This window comes from Nematolebias whitei, chromosome 5 (genome assembly GCF_014905685.2).
Source record: "Nematolebias whitei isolate Nwh7 chromosome 5, NemWhi1, whole genome shotgun sequence".
Lineage (NCBI taxonomy): Eukaryota > Metazoa > Chordata > Actinopteri > Cyprinodontiformes > Rivulidae > Nematolebias > Nematolebias whitei.
This window is the reverse complement of record NC_056502.1, coordinates 37459357-37472971: the sequence shown is the minus strand read 5'-3', so window position 1 is coordinate 37472971 and position 13615 is coordinate 37459357. Positions and strand designations below refer to the sequence as shown.

General features: G+C 40.3%; 1 protein-coding gene across 1 annotated transcript in view; it reads right to left on the bottom strand.

Moving 5' to 3' along the window:
• LOC119410401 (proprotein convertase subtilisin/kexin type 6-like) overlaps window positions 1-13615 on the bottom strand; it is a 300210-nt gene that overhangs the window by 9138 nt on the left and 277457 nt on the right. Inside the window, exon 16 of the mRNA XM_037677312.1 lies at window positions 1016-1139. Coding sequence (XP_037533240.1) covers window positions 1016-1139 — 124 coding nt within the window. The remainder of the gene's footprint in view (window positions 1-1015; window positions 1140-13615) is intronic.

Sequence of the window (13615 nt, the reverse complement as noted above, 5' to 3'; positions counted from 1 at the left end):
GTGTGTGTGTGTGTGTGTGTGTGTGTGTGTGTGTGTGTGTGTGTGTGCAGCAGATTGACTAACAGCTTGAACTTGGGTACAATCCAGGATCATGGAGAGGAATACATGGATGGGTGGGGGGTGGGGGTGGGGGGGGCATTGATTCCTCAACAGAGAGATCAGCATCTTGACATAAAGAGAGGAGAGAGCAACAGAACATGACACACACACACTTTATCACACACACACACACACAGATAAATAACGGGGAGGGCCGCAGTGTGGCCCTCGGGTGAAATTCCATCACTTTGTCATCACGTTTCAGGTTTCCATTACTAAACTAGAGAACGTTCACATCCTGCTAACGCTAACTCTTCATTCTCTCCAGTTTGATTTTTAACATTTTCCTTAAATTAGGATTTTAAAGATTCAGATTAAAAAAAAAAGTTTCTGATCTTAACAGCACAATCGTTCAGGTCCTTGACTTTCCTTGACTATCAAACCGTCAGATATTCCAGGAGCTCCAGGACCGCTGGGAGCTCATGTTGACAGATCAGCAGGAGAGTAGTGTGGTTCAACGCCTGTCTGCCCGCATGCCTCAGTGCCTCTAACGACCCTAATATCCCCGACTGGGACACTGGGGACACTGGTGTGGTTTTGGGTCGGTGTCGCTAACGAGGTGTGTGTGAGTGGAGGTCGTGTGCACCAAGGAGAAGGAGGAGGTGAGAATGAGGAGGGGCAACAAGAGGTCACTCTGTAATTACACATCACAGCCCCTGTGGTCACTCGACTTCCTCTGACCACAGAGCTGCAGCCATGGAAGCAGCTGCAAGAAGTGTAGTAGTCTCAACAAGTAATATTATATTTTAAGTATTTCTTTTTAAACTTCCTGTTGGTTTAATTGTCCACTTTGTGCATTTCTATGATCTTGTGCCCTCTCGGTGTTATGATTCTTAGTGCATGAATCATCTTCAACTGCTCGCTCCAGTCATTCTGCTCGAGTTCAGTCCTGAACCAGGCTCAGAAGTTCACGTACCGACGGTGGGCTTGTTTGGGTGGTGGGTGCCGTAGAGGATGAGCGTAGCTCCGAGCACAGCTCCGGCAGCCGCCTCTTCCCTCGGCCGTGCGCAGCTCCTCACTGTGCCCATGTGGTCAGTCACCTGAAAACCAACACAGAAGCAAAAACTTCACGTTTCCCTTCAAAACAAACCAATCAGGAAAAACTTCTGAACTCAGTGATTATTTACATGAAGCTAGATGAAAAACAACCAGAGGAAATAAAAAAGATGAACAGACAAAACTAATAATCTTATTATTACCACTGCCATGTCAATAAAGCACAAATAAATACTGTATAATTATCAGGCTATAATTATTTTTTATTAATCCACAGGCTGCAGGTGATGTCTTTTAAGACATAAAAGCTTACACATTATTATGTTTCTATACGTTTTTAAAAACTATTTGCAGTAAATTATGAACAAATTAAAACTAATTTAGTACAACGAGTGGGTTTATTTTGAAACATGCATGCATTTTGTCAACCTATCTCTAAAACTTGCCATTAAAAGTGTTACAATTAACTTTTGATTTTATAAAATGCTTTAAACGTCATATCATATCTTGTGCATATGCAGTTTGGATGATGTTGTGTTTAATAGTTCTCAGTGGACACCAGTCACAGAGCATGATCCATCAGCTCACATCCATTCCTGTAGTAACACAGACGTCCTTCAACTGAGACGACATCAAACTAAACAGACGAGTCATATCACAAGGTAGAGGTTTAATATTAGCTAATGTTGCGTTCTTTCACACCAGTAGGTTGTTTTTGAGAAAGAGTTATTTTAAGCCTTAAAAAGCTTCCTTGGCTGGATGAAGACTTTTGCACTTTTCTTCACACTCTGCGCTCCATGACTGATGTCATGTCTGATAAGGGACTGACTTTTGATAACCAGTAGACAAAACACCACTTCAAAAATTACTGGACTATTCTTCTAAATAGCAGAACATCTTTTATAGTTTTAAATTATTTATTTAAAGTAAAAAAAGTTCTGATCTGTAAACAGATATTAGGAACAAGAATCACTGTTCCACTCTGTTTTGTGTAATGCAAGTATCCAGGGCCGCTGAGATATTTTACATGAATGTGTTTCTCAAAGTCAAACTGAAAGGACAGCTAGCAGAAATAAAACCCAGTTGGTTCAGCCACGGTTTACTGTGTAGTTGTATAAATAAAGTATTTCTGCACTCTAATTCAGTTCAGTTTATTTATTTAATTAGTGCCATTTCACAGCAGAAGTTGTCTCAGGGCACTGAACAGAAACAGTCACATGCATAAAAAGCCAATTAGTCAAAGTTATTTATCTGAAGAAAGAAGCCATCAGATTGTGTTGAATCTTCTTTTCGTCTCAGGAAATGTGGTCAATTTGTCCTCCAGCAGTCTAAACCTATAGCAGCATAACTAAGGGATAGATCAGGAAACCCAAGCCGACCCTAACTATAGGATTTATCAAAAAGGAAAGTCTTAAGCCCAGTCTGAAAGCTGGACAATGTGTCAGCCTCAAAAAAACGAACAAACAACAAAAACTAGAAGTTGGTTCCACAAGAGAGGAGCCTGATAACTGAAAGATCTTCCTCCCATTCTGCTTTTGGAAACTCTAGGAACAACAAGTAAACCTGAAGTCTGAGAGTGAAGTGCTCTGTTAGGAAAATATGGAACAATAAGATCTGTAATATAAGGTGGAGCTAGGTTGTTGAGAGCTTTGTAGGTTAGAAGTAAGATTTTGAATTATATTCTGGATTTGACAGGGAGCCAATGGAGAGAAACTAAAACTGGAGAAATATGATCTCTCCCACTAACTCCAGTTAAGAATCTGGCAGCAGCATTTTGGATCAACTAAAGATGTTTTAAAGACGTATTTGGACACCAACAAGATGTTGGTGTTTCTCTCCCATCTTAAAAACTCAAGTTACATTTGATTTCATTTGGTAAAACACTGTAGATATTACATTATTTAGATACAGTAACTGGATGTAAGCTGTAAAATAGTTTCATATAGTCCATAAATAAATAAAGAATCTTTAACATTGCATAATTATCAGGAAAACACGACAAATTTCTATGGGGAGCTGTTTAACGAGGGACGACGGTCAATTTAAACTCAGATCTGCCACAGCAAATGTCTGAAAATGCACGTTTGTGTGTGCGTGTGTGTCAGTGTGTGTGTTCTATATCGTTCTCCGTGTGTGAGTTCATGTGAGTGATGTGAGCAGATCAGGGGCCAGGCATGGCGGCCCCCAGTTGAGAGCAGCATTGATTTGTTGTTGGAAAACAAGCAGCTGGATGCTATAGGTGGATCAATAAGGCCTACATGCCTCCCAGCATGCCTTTCTTCGAGGCTGACATGGCTCTCTGAGAAACCATAACCCTGCTGTCACTGGGAATCTCACGAGTCTAACTCCGAGCAGTTTTTAATTGAGCAAAGGTTAATTTTGCACCTAATTCTAATTAGGATTTAACTCACAGCGTATCATGTTGTTGTGCTCACTGGTGATGCTATTATAAAAGGTTCAAGGTACAAATAAATGGTTAAAACTGAATAAAAACTGGGTAAGCTTTGGTACCACAGGCACACTAAATAGTACTTGTCTGTTGAAATAGTGTGAGAACTACAAGCAGAAACACATCGAGGCTCAGAGGAAGAAGACACCAAACTGACTTTTCTTCAAGAGAGACAAAGAAACTGGAAGGATTAGCAAAAGCAGAATAACAAGAACGCAAGGAACTGATTTCAAAGCCATGGAGAAAGTATGGAGTCACAAAGCAACAAGGTGGGGAGGGATTAGTGATGGGTGAGAGTCAGGGGGAAGGAAAGTGAGAGGAGAGAGAAGATACTGATGCTGAGGAAAACAAACAAGACAAAAAACATCGAAGCAGGAGTATGATGGACAGAATGAGATAAACAGAAACTGGGAGTGAATATTATTCATTTACAGTAGTGAGAAAAGAAGAGAGAGAGAGAGAGAGAGAGAGAGAGAGAGAGAGAGAGAGAGAGAACATTGCTGACAAATACAGACAAGCGTGAAGAGAGAGAGTGAGAAGGAACAACTTGGTGATGTTTTTATTGTTGCTTTCCAAGAAGAGCAGAAGTTAAAGCTGGCTCTTGTCCAGGTCACCCAGGCTGCTCATTTTTTGCCAGCTGGACACATTTAAGATGCTCTGAGCCAAACAAACACTTAATAACATAAAACAGCAGCTTCTGTGGGCAGAATTTCACTGAGTCACCTTTAAAACCAAAACCAGTCATAAACAAAAAAACAAGCTCACAAATGATATTTATTTTTTGTGGGGGGAAGGGAAAATATTTAAATTGCAAAATAAGAATTAAGTTGATTTTAACAAGCACATTAATAACATTCTGACTTGTAATTACTTAGTTTAGGCAATTATTACTTTTATTCTGAATGACTGTACTCTACACATAACATATTTATCAAGATAACAGGTTCATTTTTAATAAACCCCCAAAAAGTAGATGTTGGAAAACTTCAGTTTATATTCTTGTGCAAAAAACAAGAAGTCATCACATCTTGAACAGACCACTCTATTAAAGTGCAGTACTAAAAAGATTGGTGTAGAAGAGGATGTGTGTTCAACAAGCATGAAAGATTGTACTTTGAAGGTGGAGCAATTGAAATAATCAACGAATACAAGTACCCAGGTGCATGTTTTACTCTAAACTATCTTGGTTGATAACCAGACAACATTTATGCTAGCAGGCTAAAAAAAACATGCTTCCTACTGAGGTTTGCCAGAACATATGAGGTAAACCATCAAACCCTTTTCCGTGTTTGATAGAATGGTCTCAAGAGCCAGCTTTGGTAAGGCAGGGTCAGAGTGCCAAAGCCCCATCTTCGGTCACTGCCCATAGTCTCATGCACCCAACTCATATGGCCCCTCCTGCAGGTGGTGGGCCCACAGGAAGGCAAACCCATGTTGCTCATTCAGGCAGAGCCCAACCAGGCCCCATGTGTAGAGACCTGGTCACCAGGCGCTCACTGATGAGCCCCTCCCTCAAGCCTGGCTCCAGGGTGGGGCCCCGGTAACCCCCAGCCAGACAAGGGACTCTGAACTCCTCGCTGTTTTGTGTCCATATATGAGTCTTCAGAATCGCTCATTGTCTGGATTGTCACCTAAAACCAATCTGCCTTTGAAGACTATCAGGGGCAGTTACAATTGCCCCCAACAGCATAGCTCCTAGGATCATTCAGGTGCACAAACTCCTCCACCATGATAAGGTGGCGGTCCGTTGTGGTGAAGAGGGAGCTGAGCTGTAAGGTAAAGCTCTCTGTTTTCTGGTCCATCTAAGTTCCTACCCTCACCTATGGTCATGAACTCTGGGTAGTGACCGAAAGAACAAGATCACATATACAGGTGGTTGAAATGAGTTTCCTCTGCAGGGTAGCTGGACTCTACCTGAAGTCAGGTCTGGATGGTATTGGTGATACCATTCCATCCATCCATCCATCCATCCATCCATCCATCCATCCATCCATTATCTTCCACTTGTTCTGAAGTCGGGTCTCGGGCAGCAGCTGGAGCAGGGAGGCCCAGACATCTCTTTCTACAGTCACCTATTCCAGCTCTTCTGGGAGGACTTGAAAACATTTCCAGGCCAACTGAGAGACATAGTATCTCCAGCAAGTATCCTCCCAGTCAGACTTGCCTGAAGTGCCTCCCTAGGGAGGTGTCCAGAGAGCATCCTTACCAGATGCCTGAACCACCTCAACTGGCCCCTCTCAATGTGGAGGAGCAACGTTTCTACTCTGAGTCTCTCCTGGAAAACTGAACTTCTCACCCTATATTTAAGTCCAAGGAGCCACAGCAAACTGAGTCCCACAAGCACACAAGACTTGATGAGTTCTTTGGATGAAGGATGAAACATTAAAAAAAAACACCCAGATGACCTGACTGAATTTTATGGATTTTCTACCTGGATTATTGAGCATGAACTATGATGTTTTGAACCACTTTGGCCATAGCTGCCTCAGAGGAGTCGACGGGGAGAGGGCGGGCCCCAGAAAGCATCTGTTGTTTTTTTTTTATCAAACTGGTTGGTCCACTATTTGGGTGTGCTGCTTGTGGGACTCAGTTTGTTGTGGCTCCTAATACTGATGAAGCCCTTTGGTTGAAGGACGAAAGTTCTCAACAAAAATAAAAAAGAAACCGTCCAGTTGACCTGACTGAACTTTGTTGGATAAAAGCTATCATAAGACCAATGCAGTCACGTAAAGTCAAACTATCTGTGATCCATTCAAACTTTAAATGATGATTCTTTGGTGAAGTGTGCCTGAACTGTGAAGCTCCAAAGATACAAAAGTTTTTTTACTCATTTTTTTTCCAAACTTCATTGGTCAGGGAACTGTCTACAAGTTTTGTCTACAATGTAATATTTACTGCTATCAATATTTATAGTACACTATTCCCAATGCAATGGATGTTTGGGATTTTCTAGTGGGAAGAGCAGCAATTTATACATTGTGAGGTAACTGAAGAACATTTCTTGAATAATATCAAGGCTTCTTCAACGCAGCAATTCTACCTTTATTAATCATAGACTAACCTAGAGGTTAGGATTTCTGGTTTTCACCCATGCAGCCTGGGTTCGACTCCTGGTATGGGAACGTCTCTTTTTAGGGCTGAGATGGGGTAGAGGGAGGACAGACGACCCAGGACCAGAAAGTCCAAGTTCAATCCCCAGCCATTCCCACATGTCGTGGTGTCTCTGAGCAAAACACCCAATCCCTAATTGCTCCCCGGGCGCTTACATAGCTGCCCACTGCTCCACCTGGGCGTAGCTCAGGTATGATGGGTTAAATGCAGAGAACTCATTTTGCCATTACATGGGAACATACAATGATGACAACACTTTATTAAACAATATTTTGTAGATTGAGTTTCTCATAGTTTAATAATAAACAGATTAACTTTTATTATTATTAACCTTTATTTAACCAAGCAAATCCCATTCAATTCAATTCAGTTTATTTATATAGCGCCAAATCACAACAAAGTCGTCTCAGGGCACTTTACAGGAACATTCACATACATAAAAGCCAATTAGTAAAGTTCTCTATCTAAGGAATACAGCAGACAAGATGAATCTTGGCTTTGTTGCAGTCTCTCATCCTGAGCAAGCACAGTGGCAACAGTGGAAAGGAAAAACTCTCTTTTAAAAGGAAGAAACCTCCAGTAGAACCAGGCTCAGGACAAGCGGCCATCTGCTTTGACCGGCTGGTTGAGATCAGAGATTTATTTTGCAAGGGAGGCCTGGGTCTGAAATCATCTTAATGTTCCTTCTGACTGTGGGAGCAAACCTGGACCTGGAGAAAACCCACACAAACATGAGGAGAACATGAAACTCCACACAGAAAGACCCCAGGTCCAGTCCTGGGATGGAACAGGACCTTCTTGCTGTTAGACAACAGTGCTAACCACTGAGCCATTGTGTTGCACATTAAAACAAACGGCAGTGGCTTTGTGACGGAGTGGCAACCTGTTAAAATTGTACCTCATCTCTTGGTCAGTGCTGGGATCGGTAAAGTGGATACAGAAAACATGTCAAAGTGAAAACAAATGATTTAGTTTTGATTGAAATTGAAAATAGAGTTTGATATTTTATTCTCTTTAAAAAAATCGGAGTGAAAAAAAGTGAGTCTACGTGAGATGATAATTGAAAAATATAACAAGAATATATATTTTACGATACGTAGAAGCTACTGGATGACTGACTGGTGCCCAACAGGAAGTAGAAAGTTGAAGCAGAAGGCTTAGTCTCCCCTCCAGGAATAAACAGACCCCCCCCCCCCCCCCCCCCCCAAAAAAAGAAGAAGAAACCTGTGAGTGTTGGCAGAGTTGTGCGAGGCAGTAGATAGGAGGGGAGGAGGGCTCTGGCTGTGTGTACATATGTAAAGCAGCAGGGAAGCAGCAGCGTGTCAGACCGAGGCTCTGGCCCAACCTGGGCTCCTCGCTGCTCCCTCCAACACATCAATCATCCAAAACAGGGCCATCATAGCCTCGCTGCATGCTGGGAGACACACGGGCACGGGCACACGCACTCTCTGCAGCACGCCTAAACACAAACAACCAATTCAATACACAGAGATTCACACCGATACAGACCGTGCACACACACAGTATGAATGTGAAGTACTCACACACACACACAAGTATTGAGATACAATGACTCAAATGAACACAGAGACAATCACACACATAACAAGTGCTTAATGACACACAAACACATAAAGTGCAAAGTATTCACAGACTCAGGCACACAGGGTCACACTCTTTCTGCCTCACAGTCTCACACAAAGCACACACATACACAGAAATAGGTATTCTGAGCCCACAGGGTGCCCTCGCCCCCGACCATCTGTGACGGGTGCCAACACACAGTGGGTGATATTTACATGCACGGTCCCCCCCTCCCCCTGATTTTGCTTCTCCCTCCACACTCACTTTGTTCAAAAAAAGAGAAAGAAATACCCACAAAGGGCCGCTACGATCGCTTGATCTCCCAAAACTCATTAAACATGCAGATACATGCAAATGTATGCACCTCTAGAAATCCACCTTGGGCCAGAAAGAGTGGGAGAGTGTTTGTGTTTGTGGCTGAAAGCACGAGTTTGTTTGAATGCAAAGTGTTTTTGTTTCCACGTTAGGCTTTGACAGCGCATCGGCAAAACTTGATACCGTGTGCGAGTTCACTGCTGTTGTGGGAAAGATGCATACTGGGTCAGAATCACATTTAAGTATCTCTTAGCAGAAAATACCAGAACTGGAATTTAAATTAAAGGCTAAAATCTCTCCAGAGAAAGTCATTTTTCACCAGTTTGGACCTGGCACAAGACCATGTTTCCAGTACTTGGTGTTAAAATACACTTTCAGAATCTAACTAGAGAAACTGCATTTCCTTCAAAGATACAGTGCGAATGCTTATTGCAGAAGAACTTGCTGAAAAACAGCTAAAATTAGCAGAAAAAACGTGCTAAAATGTAGCTGAAATGGAAGAACAAGCCTAAGTAGAAGAACGTAGGACGAACACATAGTTGCTGAATTACAGGTTTAGGTTTAAATAAGCAGAAACGAGCACAAAATTAGATCATTTTCTAAAAGAAAAACTTAAATTAGGTTAAAAGTAGCTGAAATGTAGCTGAAAAGGCATAAAGAAGCTTAAACTACCAGAAGAAAGCAGAAAGAGCTGAAATGAGCCCAACAAACATGGAATTAGCTGAAAAAGATAAAATGAGCAAAAATCAGCTAAATAGTAGCTGAATTAGCAGAAAAAGCTGAAAGTAGCAGAGATAATTTGAAAGGAGCATAACAAGCTTAAATTAGCAGAGAAAAGTTAATTAGGTTGGAAGTTGCAGACATTACCACTAAAAACTTGATTTTATCTGAAAACAGATGAAATTAGCTAAAACGTGTTAAAAGCTGTAAAAGGTAACTGAACAGGTAGATCAAGCTTAAATTAGCAGAAGAAAGCAGAAAGAATACATGGTTGCCCAATTAAGCTGAAAGAAGAAGAAATGAGCACGAAACCATGGAAATTATCTGAAAAAAGCTGAAATTTGAAAAAAAAAAAAAAAAAAAAACAAGGCTGAAAAGTAGCTAAAAAATCAACTTAAATTACCAGAAGGAAGTGTTTGTTGAATTAAGCTGAAAAAAAAATTAAGATGAGTGCAACAAATGCGGAATTAGCCAAAAAAGCTAAAATTAGCATAAAAAGCTAAATATTAGCGGAAATAGCAGAAAAAGCTGAAACACGCATAAATAAGACAAATGGAGCTGAAATTACAATAACAAGCTGAAATTAGCAGAAATAAGTTAGAAGAAGCACAAAAATGTTGCGGTTGGCAGAAAGAATCTAAAAAGATCACCAAACAGCTGTAAGTAGCTAAAAGTAGCTGAAAAAAAGTTAAAATTTGCACAAGTAAGCTAAAAGAAGCTGAAGCAGAACAAAATGTGAATGGAACAGTAAAAGGTTGTAAACAGATCTAAAGATCTGAAGGATGTAAAATGAGCTTAATTCATTTTCTATGAGGAAAAAAGTGGCAGAAAAAGCTAAATGTTTCAAAAAGCTAAAGTTGCACCAATACCAAATGTCACAACAGGATTGTCCTGAACGAGCTGAATGTTTTGAGAGATGCTTTGTTGAAATAGCACAAAAATTGTGGAATGAGAAAGATGCTGAAAAACGTACAGAAGAAAGATGGACTGCTTCATAAACATTCACACAATAAATATGAAACGCGCATAAAAAGGTGAACAGAGCTCACCAAGTTCAAAGTTTGAGTAGCAGAGTCTGTAAATAAATCTTACAGTGTGAATGATTTAAATTTTCAGGAGCCAGTTTGCAGCAGGTTGTGCCATATTTACAAAGGAAGTACGAACTGAATTTAGCACTTGAAACTGCTGCTTCCAGGTCACTGATAGAAGGCTGAGGGTTGTTAAAAAATAAGGATGAAGTGAGAACGTGATTGCTGTAGGTGCTCTAACTTTAAATCTCTTCCAGGTTCTGTCTCATGCTGTTCAGCTGGGCACTGTCCATGGTCCTGAAGAGGTCTGCTGTAAAAGACCGAGTCTGAAGGTCTTTAAGCTCCATAACAATTAATGGGCTGGGAAAATGAACAGCATATTTTTAGTCAACGACTGAATGAACCAGCACAACTTAAACACTTTCAACTTGGAAAGTGCTAAACTGGTAATATTTGTTGGAATAACAACAGGTGCTGCTGTCATCAGTAAAACGTACACAATTTATATACAATAGAACCTGTCAAAGTTTTAATTAAAAACAGACTAGCAGTATTTACTGGGAACAATGCATTATGAATTTGTGACCAGTTAGTTGTAAGTGGACTTGTAGGAGTTTATATTTCTGAGCACATGATACAGGAAGGGGAATCTTTAGTGATGCAGTCATTTACTTAGTGCTGTGAAACTTACTGCCACCTGGGCAGCTATTTATCTCTGGGAGGGGAACGTGCGATTTCAAAGGGATTGTTGCTGCAAGGAGGAGGCAGAATTGTGGAGCAGCAACAAAACAAAATGCTCATCAGACTGACTGTAAATTACACATTATTAAATTTACTGATTTTTTCTAATTGTAATGAAATGGAGTAGTTAAGGCACAGAAAACTTTTTTTTTTGTACTCGGGTGTGCAAAACAAAGGTTTAAAAAACGAAAAATGATTGTTCTATTCTAACTCTTACCAGTGATTAATGCAACCTTTGTGAATAATAAAACACTTGTTATTTTTTTGTTTGCATCCCATTATAAAATTGTAAATACATAGTGTGAGTTTAAAGTGCTCCCCTAAATAAGATGATGATGAGAGCAGCGGATTAATTCAGAAAGAACAGCTAAACATTTGACACTACCATAGCACAACCTCAGAACTTCTCACACTGACGTCATTATTCTCAGTTTCCAGTGTTGTTAGGTACAATTTATTGATTTTTTTTTTCTTTTTACAAAATATCATAATTTTGATATTTTAAAAGTTTTTATTAGTACTTTATAATAACAGAAACTGCACCATTTCCACTTCCTCTAGATGAAAGACACAGGTAATACAGTTTACCTAGAGGCTGTGCAGATGGGCTGAAGTGTGTAATTAAAACATTATCTGCAGGTTTGTCTTTTATCAGTTAGCTGTGTGTGTGTGTGTGTGTGTGTGTGTGTTTGGTTTGTGCACACAGGAAGTGATTCCCTAAGAAGCACCAGGAACGATGGTGGTGAATGTATGATCTATCATTCACTGCCAGCGAGCACGGCTGTTTGTTTGTGGGTGTTTACATATGCGTGTGTGTGTGTGTCCATGGTGCTTCAGGCTAAATATTGCCATTATATTCTTACAGCACTGCCAGTTGACTAACTCTCGAAGTCCTCTGGGATTTAAAGATGTTGCTGCTCAAAAGACTGCTGCCACCCTCCTTCATACACACATGCGTACACACACACAAGCACACACACTCTGTGGGCGCGTTAGCATGAAGCCTGGTGGGAACGGAGACTAATACATGTATGTTTATAGTTGTGGTGTGTTTTTCTGTGTTTTTGTGAGCAGGATAGAGTGTTTGTGGAAGTGGAGTGCAGCAGTGACACCCGTCCATCTTCCTCTTTGAAATCCTTCAGTGTTTCACAGCAGAAGGAAAGAAAAATGCTGCCACTCACAGTTTCCAATTAAAGGAGCTGTTAGTGCATTATACATGCACACTGGAAAAAGGGTTAGTTCTCATTTTTCTCTTCTAAATTTGGCAGAATTTCATAATACAGTTATTTAATTAATTCGGTTTTAGGACAACCAGTATTTTCCTTGGGTCTCCTTTTAGGTTTAAGAATAAAAGGAACATTCTTATATACCTAATAAAACAACCAATTTTCATGTCAACAATTTAAACTGATGTGTTTTTACAGAGTTTCTAGGGAGATTAGCTTAGTTATGCAAAGGTATTCTCTGTTTTGATGCCCTAAAACTTTGAAATTATATGGATTACAAGTTTATTTTCAATTAATGAGCCAACATCAAATATTGCAGATGAATCAAGTCAAAAGTGCTGTGTGCATGTGTCTTCACCTCCTTTCTTTTCAAGCTTTAATCATTATCTTAGATCCACCTGTCAGCAATTTAATTATCTCAGTACGTACAGGTCTCTCTTGTAAATGAGTCCTCGAGGTTCAATGAGATTAACCTGTATAAATAAAGGTTGAATGAATAGACACCTGTTCTCACCTGAGACTGGGACAAGCAGGACAAAGACTCCAAACACACTTCTCAAGCTATAGTCCAGTGGTTTAAGGAGAAAGAGGAAATGGTTCTGAATTTGTCCAGTCACAGCCCAGACATTAACGGTTTGCATGCTTAGACCTCCCATTTTCATTTTGTATTATTTCTTATTTGTTTTCTATATATGTGCATTTGTATCTATGTCATATTAAGTAAACCAGAGGGATGAAGTGACTCTTTTGTAACCCACAGTAAATAAAAGTTCATGTTAAAGTTTGAACAAATCAAGTCTTAATCAAAGTGTCTAAAGAACATTTTTGTGTCACGACACCCCCACTGAGTTTTATTATTATAATGCTGTCATGGTCTATTAGGGTGATATTTGACCATTTCCTTCAGACTGAACCCTCATCACTCTGCACGTGGCTCGAAATGTTGAAAACACAATTAAAATAAAACAGGGTCTCGACTGATCTATTAAAGGTGCTTCTGCACAACAGAAATACAGAAAGAGAGCAAACTGAGGAACAGGAGGGAGGATGAGCACACTACTAATTTAAACGTGTTACATTGAAATACGTGTACACAGATAATTCTATAATTTGGTATATTTCGGTCTTGGTGCTGACTGCTGTTCAGCAGTCGGTTGTGTTCTCTGTGTCAGTTGTGTCTCTGATCAGCTGTGAAGGCGACGAGCTGAGCTGAGGCGCTGCAGATGGCAGCAGAGGCAGCTCAGGGGGGAGCAGGCAGAAAAAAGAGATGCAGCGAGAGAGAGAGAAAGAGAGATAGATAGAGAGAGAGAGAGAGAGAGAGAGAGAGAGAGAGAGAGAGAGAGAGA